General features: G+C 34.8%; 2 protein-coding genes across 2 annotated transcripts; both read left to right on the top strand.

Annotated features, from left to right (window-relative positions):
- The first annotated feature begins 1,645 nt into the window (after nucleotides 1–1,645).
- Nucleotides 1,646–2,362, top strand: LOC115878054. The gene has a single exon (XM_030894408.1). It carries the CDS (start codon nucleotides 1,646–1,648, stop codon nucleotides 2,360–2,362), a length of 717 nt encoding a protein of 238 aa, XP_030750268.1.
- A 1,888-nt stretch (nucleotides 2,363–4,250) lies between these two features.
- Nucleotides 4,251–6,571, top strand: LOC115878052. Its single transcript, XM_030894407.1, has 5 exons — nucleotides 4,251–4,428; nucleotides 4,817–4,935; nucleotides 5,333–5,584; nucleotides 5,643–5,671; nucleotides 5,746–6,571. Exons 1-5 carry the CDS (start codon nucleotides 4,257–4,259, stop codon nucleotides 6,209–6,211), a joined length of 1,038 nt encoding a protein of 345 aa, XP_030750267.1. The 5' UTR covers nucleotides 4,251–4,256; the 3' UTR covers nucleotides 6,212–6,571.
- Nucleotides 6,572–20,945: the final 14,374 nt, after the last annotated feature.

Raw genomic sequence — 20,945 nt, 5'->3', positions numbered from 1 at the left:
TTATGCGAAATACTCTACCACAAACACCTAGAACGAACGAGTGCGGTGTTGTAAATTTAGACGAGATTGAAGGAGATGGAACTCATTGGGTAGCATATAGAAAAACGAGGGATAAAGTTGTGTATTTTGATAGTTTTGGAAATTTAAACCCACCAAAAGAAATTGTTCGATATTTCAAGAAATGTAAAATATATTATAATTACGACCAGTATCAAACATATAATACTTACAATTGTGGTCATCTTGCATTGTCCTTTCTCTATAATAATAAATAGTTATAAAAGAACATGTGTTTTAATTCCAAACTCAGTCATGTCTCAGACATTCACACTGAAAGGTCGTTCTAGCTGTTTAAGCGTGTACATTAATCCTCCAATAGAACTCGATTCTAGATACAGTTATTCTCTAGCTCTGATATCTCTCAGTACCTGGAATTCAATACCGAATATCGAACCAGGCCGAAATAAGTTTCATTATTCTGTAGACGGTATAAAGCAAATAATTGAAATTCCAACAGGATCTTACGAGATTACCGATATTGAAGAGTATTTGCAAAAAGAGCTAAGTTCTAAGAGTAAAACCGTTATAAAGTTACACCCTAATAATAATACACTAAAGTGTGAAATAAAGTGTATCTACGATATAGATTTTCAACCTGAAGACAGTATTGGAAAAAATATTAGATTTTCACCGCAAGTTTTAGCTGCCAACAAATTGCACAAATCAGATATACCTGTGGAAATTTTTCCTGTGGTAACAATACGTATCGAATGCAATATCATATCTGGATCGTATTACATTAATAATCCATCTCATACACTGTACGAGTTTAGTCCTAGCGTAGATCCTGGCTATAGTATAATTATCGAACCCAGAAATCTAATCTACCTTCCAGTAAATAGAAATTTTATTGATAACATTACATTGGATATATTAGATCAGGAATCAAGACCGGTCAACTTTAGAGGTGAAGACATTGTTATACGGTTGGAGCTTAAAAAGAATGGGTTTAACTTTTAAACCTTACTATTTAAATATCAGATCACAGAGCAATCAATCAGTTAGTACTTGTACGCCAAAGCAGACGCTCACGTCCAAGCGCATACTTCAGCTTCACCATATTATCAGTAAATATGGACTCCGTATCAGAAAAACTACAAATATTCCAACCGGTCAACGTAGATGAATCCATTGCTCGAGAAGAATGGCATACGTATCACCCGTTCACCAAATCATTTAAGAACAGCGATGAGATAGAAATTGTTATTAATCAACAGGATGTGTTTATGGATATTAGCCAGGCCGAATTATACATTGAAGCCAAATTTCTGGAAGAAGTATCGGCAGCTGTGAAAACAGGAAAATGTTCCTTGACAAATAACGTTGGAGCATTTCTATTTGAATCGATAACGTATGAATTGAATGGAAAAGTAATCGATAAAGTGTCACGAGATCCAGGGCTTATAAGTACCGTTAAAAAGTCTTTTTGTGTCTCAATCAAAATGAAAGTACTGCCCTTGATGTGGCGGGATGGAATTGGCCTAGCGGTGCTGTGAAATCATATGAGCCACAAACGGATAATTTCAGTCTCCTAATACCATTGAATTTCCTATTGAACGCCTTCTCCGATTATACTAGTGCTATTATGGGAACGCAGAAATTAAAGCTTGTACGTGCCAAAAAGGATGATAATTGTTATGTTAATTCAGAGGGAAACAAGAAAGCAGACATCACCATTTTGAATATCGAGTTAAGAGTAAAACATATCTACCCAAACGATTCTGTGAAATTAAAATTGTTTGAAGCAATTTCCAAGGACAAACCGATATTTATTGGATTTAGGAAATGGGAAATTCATGAACTACCTGCACTACGACAAGCGAGAAAAGATGTATGGACAGTGAAGGCAGCATCTGAACGAGCGAGATATGTTATTGTATTCTTCCAAGAAGATCGAAAAGATAACTATAAAGCTAATGGCACATATTTCGATAATTTGAAAATTACAGATGTCAAGCTTTATCTAAATTCCGAGGCCTACCCATATGAATCCCTAAATTTAAATTTTAACACTAGACAGTTTACTAAAGCCTATTCTATGTATACGGATTTTCAAAAATCGTATTTGGGAAAGATCAATAGCGAGCCTTTGCTAGATTTTACCGCCTTTGCCAGTCATGCCCTATTTGTAATCGATTGTTCAAAACAAAACGAGGCTTTGAAAAGTAATGTGATAGATGTAAAGCTAGAATTTGAGAGTTCGGAAAATTTCCCCGAAAACACCCGAGCATTTTGTATCATCATATACGATCGAGTCATGGAATATTTACCTTTATCAGGACATGTTAGAACGCTAATTTAATCAGTTGCTGCAAGACATTGATACGATGAAGTTCGTTGTTATAGACGTACAAGGATTTTCCATCCCCGAATTTGAGGTTAAGGAATTATCCATATACGATGGAAAAGAAATGAAAACCTATACGTCTAAACCAAAGATTTGTTACAACCATCTGCCGATACACCATAAGAAGACGATAAATTATATATTTCACAATGTTCATGGAATCCCTTATAATTCAGGGTATTTACCCTATAAGGCGATGTATAACATAATACAGGAGGAATTGGAAGGTGTCGATATGGTTTTCGTTAAAGGATATATTAAAAAGGAATTTCTGCTGTGCACATACAACGAAATGAATCTTGATCCACCCTGTATAGTGAACTTGAATTTACTTCTGACCTGTACCGAAAAATTAGAACAATCATACAGTAATTGTAATTATCATAGACTAGAAATATGTTCTTGTACTGTAAATAATGCTCATATATTATATGATTATATTATAAACCTGTTAACTCAATAAATTTAAATCTATTAATATCCAGTATTTTTTTTACTTATTAGCTCATTTTACTGTAAACCGTTGTCTTGTTCACATCGCTCTCATCATCAAATCGTTATGGATAAATCAAGTGTATTAGAACCAATAAATGTAGCATTAAACATTTCCGAGAACTTGGCAGAAAAGCAAATTGTTTTCCAAAGTACAAACAAGAAGAAGAAGATTCAAATGTCATATGAAGGTTTTTCAACGTTTCTGGACTTTGTTGATGAAAACGTTAATAGTGGTTGGTGTGATAAATCTATAGAAATTGATGGACATTTAAACATAACTTATGCTTTTGAAGAAGAAGTGAAAGTGCTGATAATTCAAGATAGGAAATGGAAAACTTATATTGATTGGGAAGATGATTGTATATTGTTATTTAAATACTGTTTACCTATTTTTTATAATTTACTAGATGAGAGAAATGTGGAAAATAAATACACAGTGAAATGAAAAAATTGTTTTATTTATATATACCTGCCGATGCGGTGCCAAATACAACAAATAATACAGTAGTGTTAACTCCAGCAGTGCCAAACCCAGCAGGGGAGACCTTCGCAGCGCCATCGACAATGCAAGGAGAAGTACCCTCCACAATTTCTACATCTATTAAAAGAAAGCAAGATCCCCAATTGTTCGAAAACCCCGAGCAAAAAGGATGAAGAAGGTTGGTGGAAAGTTGGAAAAGTTGCTAGTTGCCAACCCTGGTACTTTCGAATCGGAGCGACTAACTGCGAGGAAGAGTCGATTCAAGAAGTAAGGTATACAACCACAATCGCCAAATATAATTATTGTATCGTTTTCAGATAGTCTGCTCAGTATTCAGCAAAACTCATACAAAAAGAAAAATGGAGTCCCAAAACATCTGCAGTGGTTTTAGTGAGGATGGGTTCCCTAATATTAGCATGGGAGATTCCTGCCCCCAATTAACAATACACAAGAGGGAACTACAGAGGAAAGGTACCACCGGCATCCTATTTTAAGCACTATATCTTTAATAGAAAGATGCAATGGCGTATTGAAGCTTAGGTTTCGTTGCTTACTCAAGCACCGAGTTTTACGTTATTTAACAGCTTCCAAAATTATTAACAGTTGTGTTAGTCCGGGACATACATTGCGTTTTAGCGGGAGCGTTTTAGCGGGACCCGTTCGGCGGGACAGATACAACACATTGTTTTAAATGGGGCCGTCTATATACCTGCCGTTGTGCCGCCCCAATCGGATGCGAGCGCACCATGCTGCCGCCAAACGGGACGGCCGGACCGCGGGATACGATAGACAACACACGCATTTGAACAAGAGCGTTTATATTGTGCGGTTCTGCGGCGCAATTTGTTGTAGCTATTTGTATTTTTATGCAATATGTTTGATACGGATAAGTTCATACAGTGCGTGCAGGAGTATTCAGCTATATGGGAGAAGGCGTCGAAAGAGTATAGTGACAGGAATGAAAAGGAAAAGAGCTGGCGGAGTGTCGGTGAAGTAATGTTCGATATGTGGGAAGCAATGGCAGAGGCCGAAAAGCAGGAACAAGGTAAGAAAACGATACACACTATATGTAGGTATATTTTAGGTTCATTTATATTGACAATTAATTAAAATATTCATTCAAAACATATGATGGCTTTGGAAAGCCACGGCCCCTGCTTCCAAAAAATAGTCAGCGAAAAATTCTCTCACGATAGATCCTCGTTCCCGTATACCCGGTCCAAAGTTATTAACCTCCGGAAAAGGATGAGTTTCAGTTTCTTCATAATTAATTCCATCTCTTCTGCGTACGAAATTATGTAATGTGCAACATGCCTACAATGTCATCAGTAAAATCCTGTTGCACAAGAATGGGAGTATGAAACACTCTCCATTTATTTGCAAGAACACCAAATGCGCATTCTACAGAACGTCTACATCTTGAGAGTCTGTAGTTGAAAACTCTTCTGCGAGGATCCAATTGACGAAAAGGAAATGGGCGCAAAAGATTCGTATGAATTTTGAAGGCCTCATCTCCGACAAAAACAAAATTGTTGGTTGTGGTTCAGTGTCTGTATTTGGTAGGCATCTAGGTACAGGCAAGTTTAATTGGTTAGAATATAACTTTCTGCCTAATGGGCTATTGCGAAATACAGTTGAATCGCCCTCTTTTCCGTAAGCTCCAACGTCTATAGCAACGAAACATAAATTTGCATCTGCCACAGCCATCAGTACAACCGAGAAGAATTTTTTGTAATTGAAAAAAATCGACCCTGACTTGTGTGGATTTGCGCATCTGATGTGTTTGCCATCAATGGCGCCTACACAATTGGGAAAATCAGTTCTCTCGTAAAATGTGTCCGCAATTTCAATCCATTTTTCCTCGGTAGGCGGAGGCATTTCACTTTCTTTCAAGCACCTCCATATAATCTGGCAAGTTTCTCGAACAATGGCCGCAATCGTACTTTTAGCTATATAAAATTCGTACTGCAAACCAGCAAAGTTGTTGCCAGTTGCTAAATATCGGAAAAGAAGCAAAATGTACCATCACATATTTTTCAATTGCAGTGAAAGAGATGAGGAATAAATGGCGCCACATTAGGGACAGCTATTCTAAATATATAAATCAAGGTGTATCAGGAGATCCGGCGCCAAAGAAAAGGAAATATGTATACGCAGATGCTCTATCTTTCCTACAGCAAACCATCGAGAAAAGAAGCTGGGTAAACCAAAATACTTTTAGAAATCTTAAATAATTTATAAATATTCTTACTTATTCAGCTACACCAGGTAGCTGTTGTACTGTGTAGGTATCATTTTAATGCGTAATTTGCGTTCGTGAACAACAGCCTGACGGTAAAGAAATTTGAACTATATTTTCCAGAACTACGGGCAGCATGCCTCGTGTGTCTGATGAGGAGGGCGAGGGCGAAGGAGATGGTGACAGTTCCCAAGAAAATCCTCCGGATATCGACAATGTGGCATCCCAACAAACTCCCCAACAATACCGGCCCAAACCGGGAAAATCGGCCAGGGGCCGTAAAACAGCGCCAGCTATGACGCCATTCCAAACGCAACTTCTTTCGTCATTGGGGACAGCAAAAAGCGTCGAAGACGATACCGACAGAGCGTTTCTGCTGTCTTTGCTGCCGGATTACCGTCAACTTAATGCGGAGGAGAAGTTGGATTTCCGGCTGCAAAGTCTGCAGTTCTTCTGTAATGTCCGCAATAAACGAAGCCAACCACACATGCCTCAACAGCCCACCACATCATATCGACAGAATATCAACTACAATACGAATCCCATTTCGCTACCACACACCAACCTCAACAATATTTGCATGCACTGAGAAACACGAACTCGTTGGGATAACAACGTCCAAGCCTCATCGCCCCCAGAATCTCAAACTCCAACGCCCCTGCCATCTCCTTCTTACTCACATTCTGCCCATTCCTCTGATTTTCTTTAATGCACAAGTTACATACTTTCTCTTTGTATTATATAGATATCTAACTTAAACTTAATAAACTATTTTCTTACCTGAGTGTAATTGTCAGTCTTTCCTCTGCAGATATCGGGTTCTTCCATGTTGTTTCTTGTTTAGTTATATATGGGCGGACAGCATTTAATAGCTCGTCAAAGGAATTAATAGACATCCGATAGTATCCAAAAAATTTCTCTTCATATTTTTTTCAGAATATCGTCTTGTTCTTTTTTCTGGCGGCTCTTCAAGCAAATCAGCGGCTTCAAGCGCGCAAACAATTTTTGATTTCGAAAATATTTTATTTCACGCTAGCGCAACACGAGCACGAATGACGCAGTTACCGTTCTACCGCAGTATGTATAGCCTCAAACTGCATTCCCGTCAAACGGGTCCCGTTTAAAACGCTCCCGCTAAAACGCAATGTATAGTCCCGGACTTATATTACATAATATGTGCATTAAAAATCATATTCCTCCGGTGAATTTCAGAGATATTGATGATGATGGTTTTATGGAAATAATGGAACATATAGTGCTAGAAAGGATGAAAATGTTTATTGGTAAGTATGTGATGGAAATAATTAAAAAGTATGAAATTGTTTAAACCTTATTCCTATTTGGTTGTTATACAAAATTTAACATTTATATTCCCTACCTATAGTTGACTCTGGTTATGCCTTGCGATCTTGAATCCTGCCCCCAATTAACAATGCACAAAAGGGAACTCCAGAGGAAAGATACCACCGGCATCATATTATAATCACTACATCTTTAATAGAAAGATGCAATGGCGTATTGAAGCTTAGGTTTCGTTGCTTACTCAAGCACCGAGTTTTACGTTATTCACCGAAAACAGCTTCCAAAATTATTAACAAGTAATCAAAAGTAAATCAAGATTTAGCTGCAGAGAGAAAATTGCAACAACTAATAATTATATATCATTTCAAATGAAATGTATTAATTATTATTATATCGTCAAATATAATAAAAATAAAACAAATAGTTATATTTTCTAATTAAGGTGCACCAGAATAAACTTTACCAGCTGAGGGATCAGCGCCAATAGATTTTTTATACATTCCATCAGTGTGCACGTCTGGCGACTTCTCTCTGGCGCTTCAGCTGTGCTAACTCCAGCAGAGTCAACCCCCGTAGTGCCATCAACAATGTAACGCGAAGTACCCTCCATAGCTTCTACATATATTAAAACAGAGAAAGATGTCAGTCCCCAAATCTTCAAAAAACAAGAGCAAAAAAAGTGAAGGGAACACACAGGGAACACCTGAAGGGAAAACGCTCCGTTTTACTATCAGTAAGTGTTCAAAGCACTTAGATTATTGGGACGCAACATTTAGTAAACTCGGCAGCTGGATATTCAAGAGTATAAATAAAGGTGGTATAATAAAATCTTCCAAGCCACCCTCTCCAATAAGATAGCGCGTCTCACTAAATGCTATTAGAGGAGTATGGATGTCACTTTTTAGCACCACCCGCATCAAGGGATACGATTATACTATTTCTCCATTCTGCGATGTCTTGCTTGGTCCATTTCAGAACCGCTGATTCCGTATATAAATTATCGACAGGTATATCGAAATTTTCTGAATTTGGGAGGTGTGAATCGTCATAATGTGATCTGTTACCAATACTGCACTGAAAATACTAATGCTTTAATGATTCCGCGCATTTGCCGTTTTCGCTTTTTTGCCAAGGGAGACTCCTTAAATCCAATAGCACTGCTTTTGTACCAAACAAAACCACTGCAATGGGGGTAAATTTACCATGCATTTGTCTTGTTGTGCCTTTCAGGCAAATGAATTACTTTCACATCAAATTTAAGAGTTTCAAATTAAAACCCATGCTTTTTTGGCAAATAGAATTTTATCAGAAAAATACTGCATTTGGGCCAAATTTTGCGTGGATTCAACTTACTCGTTTCATTGGAATTGTATGCTTTTATCTCCAATGTCAAACTATTCAGCTGAAAGCCATGGTTTTGGTAGCAAGTCGGCGCTCTTGGCATAAGTAGCCATTGTTGCCTGTATTTGCATCGTGACGCGACCAACTTTTTACGTGCTTGTTAGTATTAGTATCATCGGTCCCTTTGAACACCCAGCAAGTCGTGTACGTAGAAACAATAAGGCGTTGTTTGATTTTGTTTATGCATGATTTCCAAACCAAACCAAACCAATATTTGAATTAAAAAGTCAATTTTTAATTCAAATATATTTGCTGCAAATAATTGATATTGTTGTGTACCTACTTAATTAGGTATACATAAATAACGCCACATACACTCAAATAACACGTATTTGCAAATATATTTGAAAGAAAAATTGACCGTGTATGATTCGGGTTAAGGTGAATTTTTGTTACAAATTCCCCGTGCTTTAGTTACAAAAACCACAGTGCCTTTGTTACAAATTTGCAATGATTTTGTCGCAAATTTCCACTGTTGTTACAAATTCGAAGTGCTTTTGTCACAAATTCGCAGTGTTTTATAACAAAGTTAAAGTGCTTCTGTCGTAAATTCGCAGAGTTTTGATAATGATCTTTGAAGATTTTGGTATGAAGTCATGCAAATCGCAATACTTTCAAGATAAGGCTGTAGTCTTTGTAACCAGCGATTCTAAAGCGTTTATCCCAAATGCATCTTGAAATTACCCCAAAGTTCCTCTTTTATTTTACCATAATAATATTTCTTACGTATCTGAATTTAATTAAAGTTTCTATTTTATTGTCTATTATAATATTTCTTTACAGGTTTGAATTTAAATACTGTGAACTTAATTATTTGCTATTGTAATTAACTGATTTAATTTCTTTTTGTTAGATTTTGCGATATTTCATGTTTTAATATTTTCTTCATATTTGATTTATTTGAAGATATTGGATTCATATTTAATTTATTTAAATAAACCTCGTTATGAAATATATTCGACTTTAACTGGCTTTTACCCCATTTCCCTGGATTCTCCACTGTAGAAAAGCTACCCGTACTGGCAGAAGTGATCTCTCAAACACTATAAATTTTGGGGGTGGCGCCCGAGAGAAAAAAAGACCGACTGCTCAGCGTTAGTAATAGCTCTCTAGAAAAAAAACCGTTACAGGATTGTATACAGTTTCCTATCAGTTCGGATGATAATTAAGCTATGGTAAACAGATAAGTTATAAAGCCTAACCTTCACAAAAACTTTACAGGCGGCCCCTATACAAAACTATAAATTTTGGGGGTGGCGCCCGAGAGAAAAAAAGACCGACTGCTCAGCGTTAGTAATAGCTCTCTAGAAAAAAAACTGTTACAGGATTGTATACAGTTTCCTATCAGTTCGGATGATAATTAAGCTATGGTAAACAGATAAGTTATAAAGCCTAACCTTCACAAAAACTTTACAGGCGGCCCCTATACAAAACAGTGGCCATCTCACCCGACTTTACCCTAGTTGCTCCAAAAATACTATGCATGCACAATATGAACAAAATCCTTTGAATATGTCTGCGTATGTATAATGTGTAGATTCTTTTTCATCTTTATGCTTTGTTTCAGATCGCTTTCAGAGTTCCACAGCCCCTCCAGAGTGACCAGCGAACCAACCATAGGCCTATTCCGATCTACAAAGAATCTTCGCTCGATATGTTAATATTCCACATTGTGTTTGTAAAACTTAAATATTTACCCTATGTAGTTCTACTTCTTTTATTGTCATGAATAAATAAATGTATTATATACACAAAAATGTTTTTTATTTTCCACCCTATATCAAAAAATATAAAGCCTAAATAATTAAAAGAATTTTCAAAGCCTGAAATACCGTATAATCGAAAAAACGGCGTCCAGTTGGCTTGGAAATGAACATCGATGACATTCCCCATACTAAGCGTCGGCATTTTTGGTCTTGGGTGCCGATTTTCGTGTGTACGAAGGGTACGGTCAACACGCTTAGTAAAATAAGATGTACTGAATAGACAGAAGGCAAGTATTTTTCCAAACGCATGGAATCTACCGTCAAATTAAGTGATTATGTAATAAATACTTCGTATTTTTGCTCTCTCCGACTTACTGATTGCCATATAGCGATTCACTCCTATACATGTAAACGCCGACCCAAGGTTTCGCTTGCCAGCAGGGTATAATTTTACATGTAAAATGATAGCGATCGTCATTTCATAGCCATCTTTCATAGCCGTTGTTTTTTTATCATACGGTAGCTAAACAATATAATGCTTCGAAAATCAAAGTGAATTCAACCTGTCTAAAACCGAGGCAAACATGAAAAAAAACCGTAATAAAAATGTTTAAGTACTATGGTACCGTCAATAATATAAAATGTCAAATCACTAGTCGTACTACACAGTGTACGTACCCAGGTTGTAATTTTGAATATTAAGTTAATTGGTGGCCAATTAACCTAACCAAACTTACCGTACAACTTTGGGAAAAAAATTCTAATAAGTAAATCGACCAAGAGAAATCGCTGGAAATTATTTTCAGGTTCGAAAAATGTCCGCTAGGGGGCGTATCTGTGATAGTCAATCAGAAAACAAGATTTTTCTCAAAAATATGCAGGTGAAGAGGCATTTTAAATAATGCTGTCATAACTGTCATAATTTAAAAGATAAATAGGAAAGTTGTTATATTTAGGCTTATGGTTAATTTTAAAAAAAGAAGAAATCAATCATAAAAAACATGCAAGTAAATTTATTACTGGGTAAGTTTAATAACGTCATTTTTAGAAACATATATTTTTGGAAATTATTGTAGCAAAATAAAAACACTAAATCACCACAATACACCAAAACACTTTTACTTTTACACTGGACGCGCGTTTCGCTAACCATGTTAGCATCATCAGCAGATGATTATAAACTCAGTTTATAATCATCTGCTGATGATGCTAACATGGTTACATTGTTTGACATTTTAAATTTTATTTATTTAGATAATTTTCATATTATCGAGGCAAGTAAAGAACTTACCAATATAGTTAAATTTACCATTGGGTGGAACATTACCACATAATGCTTCCTTTTCTTGACGTCCTACAAACTTTAGATGTTTTTAACAGCCCAAGCGAAATATTCAAGTTCACACTCGAAAGGTTAATCGGGGTTAATAATTCGATCCCCCTCTTAGATGAAGTTAGTCAGGAGGCCTGAAAATAAAATCGTCTCGAAGTGATCCAGAAAAGCCCATTAGTAGTGATAGATATTATGAGCTATCATTAAGACAACCCCACACGGATAAAATTTGGTATAGTCGGTGCTTTCTGCAACAGAGTCTCGCTTCTTTCTTCTCATGTCTCCTTCCGAAATATAGACCTGATGTATGATCTTAAGTCTATATTCATCACTAATTGATATCTCCCATACATAGTGAATAGAATATTATTTAACAAAACCACACAATCATCGAAGCCTACAATCGGTGAAGAGCTAAATAACCTCCCTAGTAATGAGATCAATGTAGTCTACAGCTGTCTCCCTTACATTAAATATCTAACACCCAAATTAATACAAGCTTGCACAGGTGTAAACTGTGATTCACAACCTACACAACACTTAGGACTTGTATACAAAATCTATCTGACAACGTCATCTATAGGGAAATTAAAATAACTTTGATTGCACATCATAATACGACCACAAGCAAACTCCATAAGACGACGCATGATGTTATTGATGACGTGCAACGAAAGTTGTTTTAATTTCCCTTTACTTAGCCAAACACTGGCCTCAAAAATTCAAAGAAAGAAAACAAATGTAATTTATTATTGACTAATCACGTTTCTCAGGATTGCCAAGAAAATTTATTGTGAGAAATAAACAGGTTATTCCCAATGCATATCCCATATTCCTAATGTATCCCATTATTCAAAACACTCAGATAGTAGCAGTTATGATGAGGATGAGAGAAATATTATTGGTGGATTTTTAATACAATAAACACCAAAAAAACATATATATGAGCCAATGGACCCATATCATCATTGTGCGGTGGGTGGATAATAGTGTAGTGACTGTAGCCGCTACTTGCATTATGATAGAACCCATTGCAATGTTCGTCGCTTTGCTCAAGCCGAAAAGAAACATGTCCAGGTACAACGATTTGATGTTATCTCAAATTACAATAGCTATATGGGGAGAACAGATCTTATGGAACTAGTGGTCAATATCGTATTGGAGTACGTGATAAAAATGGTGGTGGTCTCTTTTTACGTGGACTATCGATGTATGCGTTCATAATGCTTGGCAAATTTACCGAAAATCAAATAGAAGTATGTCTCAATTAGAATTTCGAAGATCGATCGTTCAAACTTATCTTTAAACTCATGGTGTTCCACCTCGAGGAGCAGGGAAACCGGCTGTATCACCGATGTCAGTATCTCTAAACAGAGTTTTCGACGGACTTCGTTATGATGGCATAAATTATTTGGTAAATCCAAATCGACATAAATTATTTGGTAGTTCCAAATAACAAACGCAGACGTTGCGCGGGTGAGGGATGCATTTCTTATGTTAGGATCATGTGCCAACAGAATCCTACATTGCATTTGTGGAATTAAGCATTGAATGTTTTGCTTTTTCTAAAAAATATATTAGTTTCTAAAAAAATAATTCGGGTGTTAAAGGGTTAAGCAAATTTAGCTTAATTGAAAGATTAAAAGACACCAGCTAATTTTTTACAATGAAATTTTATTTTATTTTTTGGGATGAAAAACATTTTTTAAAAATATTTCTCAATTGTTTCTATCCAGATATGTCGACTTAAAAGACTTTTAGTTAAGAAGATGAGTCATTTAGAGACAGATTTACCTAATTGTCATAATTTAAAAGATAAAATAATTAGAATATTTGTTACATTTAGGGTTAAAATTAATTAAAAAAAAGAAATCAATCATAAAAAGCATGCAAGTAAATCTATTGCCGGGAAAATTTTATAATTTCATTTTTATACATATACATATATTTTTGGAAATTATCGCAGTTGTACTGGACCTGTCCACTTTTTACCTTGAGATGAACCGCCTATTTAAAAATAGACATATTTATTTAAATTCAAAACATTCATTTTTAAGACACTCTGTATACATAAACAAAATTATTGATTTTTAAATTATTCACAAACTAGGGAGAGGGAAATCAGGCGACGAACAAAGGTGATAGTTGTTAGATAATAGCTTCTAGACTACCATTCGAGACGCATTGATATTATTCTGGTTCTTGAGTTTTGTGACAAAGAATATTATTAAAGGTAAAGTAAAAGTTTTCTCATTATTTAACTAATGTTAACTAAATCATATTATTTTGTTTTCTTGTTGTAATTCAGTTCTAAAGCATTTCTTTATTTATTTGATCTGCAACTTTTGACAAAGCAACTATATAACATGTGTATGCATTTAATGGAATCTATTTATGCTGTAAATAATTTCATTCAAGTTTAAAAGTAATCTAAATAAAATTGTTAACTGTTCCTTCGTGCCGATGTTTGTGGTTTGTGAGCATAAGAGCCTTGCATGGGCGAATATCTTAGCTCGCAAAAGGGCTAACAAAAACAATAAATAAAATAATTCATAGAATAACTTACAATTTATTAAATTATAAGATATTGGCACCAAACCTTCAACTTTAGCGTCGATTCCGCAACAAGGGACTTCGTACCTACGGGTGGGGACCCGTTAAACCAACAAAAAACTCTTCAGTTTTGAACGATATAAATATAGCATGTTTTGAGTGTATTAAACTATAAACGTAGGTATGAGGACTGTTTCTATATTATTATTTCTCTTTTATTAAAGTTCACGACAGCATAGTAAGATTCTCTGGAATAGTGATCATGGTTTTCTCTGCCGTGCTCTTTTACATGTGAATTCCAGGCAGAGTACGGCACCCCTTTCATTTCATTTAATAAAATAGGTAGGGCTATTTACAAATTTGGCATTTTATTTACATAACCTATTCTCCTCAAATTTCCCAAAATATTGCTTCTGTCGAGGCGCATCCGAGGTAATCGCAATAAAAAAATATTTAACACAACGTAGGTCCCTTTCTTTCATTTAAATTTCTTTTTATAGAGTTGGCCAAAATATTACCTCTTCAACTTTGTTGACGAATTAAATTTACATATAAAATGACAGCGATCTTCATTTCATAGCCAACGCTGACGCCGTTTTTTCTCGATCATACGGTAGAATTTGCAAATTGTAGATGTTCAAATGTTAGATCTCTCTCTCTCTCTCTCTCTCTCTCTCTCTCTCTCTCTCTCTCTCTCTCTCTGCTCGTTTCCTCAGTCATGAGGGTCGTGACCTCTTTGAAATACCTTTATTCCCACTATTACTATTGTCTTCCCTAACTACTGTCTTATTGACTATTCTTATTACTTGTCCCCCTAACTATTGTCGTCTTCCACATTTCCCGATCTTCAGCCTGGTGGAACGATACGTGAAGGGTCCGATATGTGACTTGTTTGATTTCATCAAACCATCTCATATACATTATAGTATAAATGTTGAAAATATATGTGGTTCTTGTTTTAAGCCTCGGAGGAAAGTTTTAGATGCACCATTGTACTATATACAATTTTTTTTGAATAAAAACACAATACTTTCCACCAATAAAGACAGCTACAACATTGCAATATTCGCCCTTTGAGAAGAAGCTCCACCTATTAGTTTTTATGAACCCTTTCCGTTATAAAACAATTGCAAAACAACCAATAGCTCAGATAAAAATGCCCAATCGAGCACTAGTAATTACAATAATAATAGTAATACTCCATTTAGTTTCTTTGGTAATTGTCTAGGGGACGCATTTGTATGAACAGTTTCGGCTCCAAAATTACGACAACAGGGACAGTACTGACATATTGGGTATTTTGAAAAGATGGCAGATAGAGCTTCTAGAGTGCAATATTGGCATTATGGAAGTCATGAATCGCCTTTTTAACATTTTAAATTCCAGTTACTTGGATAATTTTCACATAATATTTAAGGAAACTAAAGAACAAATTAATTTTTTGCGAAAAATAATATGGATATTTTCGGATTTAAAAGTTATTAACGAGAAAGATAAAGAACTTACCAATATAGTTAAAATTACTATATTAAATGGCTGGCCGACAAGCCCATGCATGGTAAAGCTCTCTATGATGTATACGATAGTAGCAAATATTACATATTCCATTACCAAGCCCAATTCCTGTTGCTCTACAACCAGATCTTGGAATAGACTTCTCCTTATATGTTAGCCAAAGATGAAATTTACTCGTTTACAGAACTAGAACAATTAAGATCACATATTACGTATTTCAATGAAAGATTTTCAATTGAAAATGTGATTGTCAGATCATTTTCCGGTCTTAATCCAGGTCTCCAAGGAGGATCAATCCATAATCTGTTCGGCAAAGATACACTAAATACCATGGTAAATTCTACAGGACAAAAAGTATTGGACTGGTTATCTTTGGAAGCATCAGGTTTAATTGGGATTACAGTGTGTATTAAATGGCTGGCCGACACGGCGCCGATGCATGGTAAAGCACTCTATGATGTATACGAATGGAGTTATCATCTTCTGGCATCTATATGGGATAGCGTAACTATTTGTCTCTTAAATGCGGTAAAACAAAACCCAAAAACTCCTCCACTAGAAAACTCCTGGTAGCAAATATTACATATTCCATTACCAAGCCCAATTCCTGTTGCTCTACAACCAGATCTTGGAAAAGACTTCTCTTTATATGTTAGCCAAAGATGAAATTTACTCGTTTACAGAACTAGAACAATTAAGATCACATATTACGTATTTCAATGAAAGATTTTCAATTGAAAATGTGATTGTCATATCATTTTCCGGTCTTAATCCAGGTCTCCAAGGAGGTTCAATCCATAATCTGTTCGGCAAAGGTACACTAAATACCATGGTAAATTCTACAGGACAAAAAGTATTGGACTGGTTATCTTTGGAAGCATCAGGTTTAATTGGGATTATAGTGTGTATTAAATTGATGGACAGATTTGAGAGGATGTTGAAGGGTCCAAAAACTCAAAAATATGAGCCACGTCATCGCCCATTTGCCCTCACTGTGGCTTTCTATTCACCAAGGGCATATGCTTTTGTGAGAAAGACATTTAACAACTCTCTACCGCATTTAAACACCATCTCTAGTAGTTTACAGCAGTTGATGGAAGTCCAGGGTTTACTGAGGAAGCCTTAACTGTTTTAAAATTACGAGTTAAAGAATCAAAAACAAACTTGTTCGTAACTTAGTGATCGATGAGATGTCTATAAGAAAAAGGATAGAATGGAATGGAACAAAATTTACAGGGTATGTTGATATGGGTGGTAACGTTGATTCGGATGAACTGCTTGAGGCAAGAGAGGCTTTAGTTTTTATGATAGTTTGCCTAAACCAGAGTTGGAAAATTCCATTTGGCTATTTTCTAACAAACTGCATAACAGCTGATGAGAAAGCTGAGCTTCTTAAAAGATACTTAGAATTTCTTTATACATCAGGTATAGTTATTTGTTCTATTACTTTTGATGGTGCAGCATCAAAGAAATAAGAATGTTAAGAATTAGGGTTAGATGTCAGTAATTTTGATTACCCCATTTTAATTATAGCATAAGTATAACGATTTAGAGATTCATCTCATACGTAACGAGTAGACGTTTCTAAAATATCTGTTGTTACGATATTTCGTTAATTACATATCGTTTTATCCAATCACAATCTGGAATTATAGCTAAATACAATGCAGGCAAAATCTTAGATATAGTGCAAGGAGAAAGCTACTGGATCATGATAAAGTATTATATGAAGGCCCTGCCACAATAACAAATCCAATGGGACCACTATTTTCTCATAAAACGCCTTTGATGGTAGTTTCAACTAATGAAATCCTCTTTATTTTTAAATTAAACACAGTGCGCAAGGTATATTATCTCGAAAGCTATACAACTCATCATACCAAACTATTAGTGGTTAGGAAAAACCGACTCAAATTTTATCATAAAATTAAAAAATTAGGAGCACAAGAGTTAGACTTGTTCACCTACATTACAGATCTGTGGGTGTGCTTTCGTTTATCATAACATAAGATCAGAACCTGAGAGAGTATAGACAATTCCAGAACATACATACCATTCCATACAAGCTATTCGCAGCCATTCATTTTCACATTCATTTCCCGTTGCAGCGTCTCTGATAGAGTTTTGTTTAGTGTTAACTTGTGTCTGGATTGTATTTTTCTTGTGAAATCGTAGTCATATTGAGAAATTTTGTAAATATGTATCGTAGCATATATTATTATACCCTAACCAGCGATGTTCGAAACCGATACGACCAAAAATTAATAATTATTGGTAATGTTGATCCTTACAGAATCCCTGAGGATCAATGCCGCCTCAATATCTACAAATTACCGCTAATTTCTATGATGGATTTGGTATAAATTACTTAATATTAACACACAGTTACTGGGCAGCAACTTAAGGCTTACAAAAGTTTGCAAGCTTACAAACACTTTGAGGCAGGATCAGTTCAGCAAGCGCTTTCAAAACGTATGAACGAAGAAGCGTTTGTTGTAATTGGAAGGTAAAAACTTCATCCTTGTAAAATATTTACAGTTATAACATTTCATTTTTGTTTCAGGTATAATTTCAAGTAAACATCCAGAACTAGATGCATCTCCAGATGGTTTAGTGTCATGTGAATGTTGTGGTTTAGGTTGTGTCGAAGTTAAATGTCCATACATATTAATGGATAAGTCAAATATGGAAGAATTTGTGACGAAGAAGCATACATGTTTAACTGGTAGTAATGGCCAATATTTTTTGGACCGAAATCATTGCTCAAACCAAACTACCAAGTTCAATGCCAGATGTTTGTAACAAATCGTGCCTACTGTGATTTTATTATTTGGTCAAAACCCCATTTATTTGTGGAAAGGACTTTATTTGATGAAAAGTTCTGTGTTGATTACATAAGCAAGGCATTACACTTTTATATCTCCAAAAAAATCCTTTATGGGTATTTCGCCACTGCACTGCAAGAAAATCTACAAAATAAAATAATTATTTTTTGTAAACACTTCTGCGTTAAACCTAAACGGACACTGCTTGTCAGAAGTTATGTTTACAGTTATACAAATTTGCCTAACAAAGAAAAAAATGCATAAAGTTTCGGAAAGTTTATCTCTTTCCGTCGTCGGAATCAAAAAAAAAATAAAAAGAATAAAGAAAAAAACTATTTAAAATATTTAAATTCAACTATTCGAGAACACTTTATTTTTTAAAAACAGATACGTCTATAAGAAACCGTTGACGTCCTGTTAAAATGACATTATATTATTATTATTTTCTTGCAGTGCAGTGGCGAAATACCCATAAAGGTTTTTTTTGGAGCGATGAATCCGCCACATAGGTATAGACATTTTTTACACTTTTATAGTTACGTCATTAAACCAGAACTTTTCTCAAAATATTTCACTAATAAAGGGGGAATGGGAAGGGCAACATTGTGGTGTCTATGTCAGATACCTGATGATGGCCGTCCAATGATCAGATGTGATAATGATAATTGTGACGTACAATAGTTCCATTTTAAAAATACAAAAAACTTCAGTATTGCCGGAAACTTGGTTTTGTGATAATTGCACTTAAGATCACAGTGTGAAACATAACATAAAGTCACTTTGAAATCACATTCATAGCTTAAGAGAAGTTTTCTGAAAAAAACAGCATTTACGATTTTCCATCTTTTTCGGCGCGTACAAAAACATTTTATTACAGTTACTGGTAAGTGTTATCCAATAATTTATTAACATTATTGAAAATAGTTTAAATGCAAATTTAATTTAAAATCAAAAATAAACAATTGTAAACAATGTCATTTTGACATTGAATAAACAGCAATGCTGCCAACATCATAAAATTCACCAAGTATATTTCAGGACGAAAACCAACCAATCATATTGGCGAAGGCTACATACGTCATCGCATCGCGCGTATTTCTCTATTATATTGGAATCAGCTTGGCATTAGTGGGGCATTATATGAGAAATTTTGGTATTTAATTTGTATTTTTGGCATTACTTTGGCATTAGTATACAGACATTTGTCAGCTTCAAAGGTTTACTCCTTGTAGATAATCAAAAAGTTTTTTGATAAAATTTGCTTTTTATGTCAGATCATTTCTATGAAAAATTACATTAGATTTCTATTAAAGACGCTGGGTAATAAAAACATTGACTAATAAAGCTTGTCCACTTTAAATAAGGGGTCACAAAATATCCTCCTTGGAGTGTTTGGGTTGAGGGGTGTATAATAAATTAATCCTTGTTTTATAATAAAAACCATAAAACATTTATTTGTGAGTAAAATAATGCAATGGTTGGATATCTCTCCTTTATAATTAGGTGCTAATACACTAAAATAATTAGAAAAAAAATCTTGTACTTATTTAGTAATTACGTCAATATTAATTAATTGACTTTCTAGTCTATTTTATTATATGTACAAATATATTATTAAATTTTAATCTAAGCATTAAGTAATAAAACACTTTGTGGGGGCCCTCTTATATCGTAAGATATTATGAAATATACTCCTGGTTACACCCCTTACAGAAAACAGAGTAAGGGGTGTAAATAAATTGTATAATCACTGTTTTTTATAATAAAAACTATAAAACATTTCTTATTTGTGAGATTAAAAAAACAAAACAATGCATTGGTTAAAATAAGAACATTCAATAAATAAATAAATATATAAATAAATGCCTTTATTGTCAAAAAATTTTTCAATTTGTGGACAAAGGTAAACTAACAAACAAAGTAAAAAATAACAAGGTACACAAACAAACAAACAAAAGATAATACAAAACATTATACAAATAATATTGTCAGTCTTATTGTTAAAATAAACATATATAAATGTTTACAATGTCAAAGAACAAAAAATTAAAATAATATTCAAAATATTTTAGCCAGTTTATAGCAGAATATCAATGACCTCCTAAATAAATTCAATTTCGATGTCATTAGTAAATATAGCAATAGCAAACATTAGACCAGTGTTTTCAAGATCAAATTGATTAATTCAAATATAATTCATTACGGCGTAGAAAGCCTTGTCTAGTAAATAAGAGTTCAATGCTTTGCGAAATGAAAAAATGATGTTATGGATTTGATTTCAAATGGCAGTTGATTGTGCATTTTTTTTCGAGTTGTATAATATTGAACTTTTAACTAACTCAGAGCGTGGGGTAGGTAGATAAGATCTTGCTCCGCGTTCCTGAGTGTATAAGTGGGAGATGGCCTTTCTTGAGAAGCTGATACATGTTACGTATTAGGCAAACGGATTCAAATATAAATAAGGAAGGAAGAGTCAATATTTTAATTCTCTAAAATGCTCCTGGTAATGAGTTCTGCTGTTTAGTCCCAGTGAATATCGAATAGCTCTCTCTGGAGCTTGAAAATGCGGTCAAATTGAGCCGCACAACACGTACCCCAGAATGGAAGGGCATACCTGAGGTGCGACTCAAAAAGCGCATAATAAACAGTTCTAGCCACTGACAAGTTAAGCCCCTTAGAAACAGACCT

This window comes from Sitophilus oryzae, unplaced genomic scaffold (genome assembly GCF_002938485.1).
Source record: "Sitophilus oryzae breed Bouriz unplaced genomic scaffold, Soryzae_2.0 scaffold_1500_pilon_pilon, whole genome shotgun sequence".
In the NCBI taxonomy this organism is placed as follows: domain Eukaryota; kingdom Metazoa; phylum Arthropoda; class Insecta; order Coleoptera; family Curculionidae; genus Sitophilus; species Sitophilus oryzae.
The sequence above is the reverse complement of the archived record's forward strand: the minus strand, read 5'-3'. Positions and strand labels throughout refer to the sequence as shown.

Excerpts from the sequence above, each read along its gene's own strand:
- LOC115878054 (XM_030894408.1), top strand. The coding sequence starts at position 1,646 with ATGGGAACGCAGAAATTAAAGCTTGTACGTGCCAAAAAGGATGATAAT.
- LOC115878052 (XM_030894407.1), top strand. The coding sequence starts at position 4,257 with ATGTTTGATACGGATAAGTTCATACAGTGCGTGCAGGAGTATTCAGCT. Across the intron at positions 4,429-4,816 it reads GGCCGAAAAGCAGGAACAAG|TTGAAAACTCTTCTGCGAGG; the intron begins GTAAGAAAACGA and ends GAGAGTCTGTAG. Across the intron at positions 5,672-5,745 it reads GTAGCTGTTGTACTGTGTAG|AACTACGGGCAGCATGCCTC; the intron begins GTATCATTTTAA and ends TATATTTTCCAG.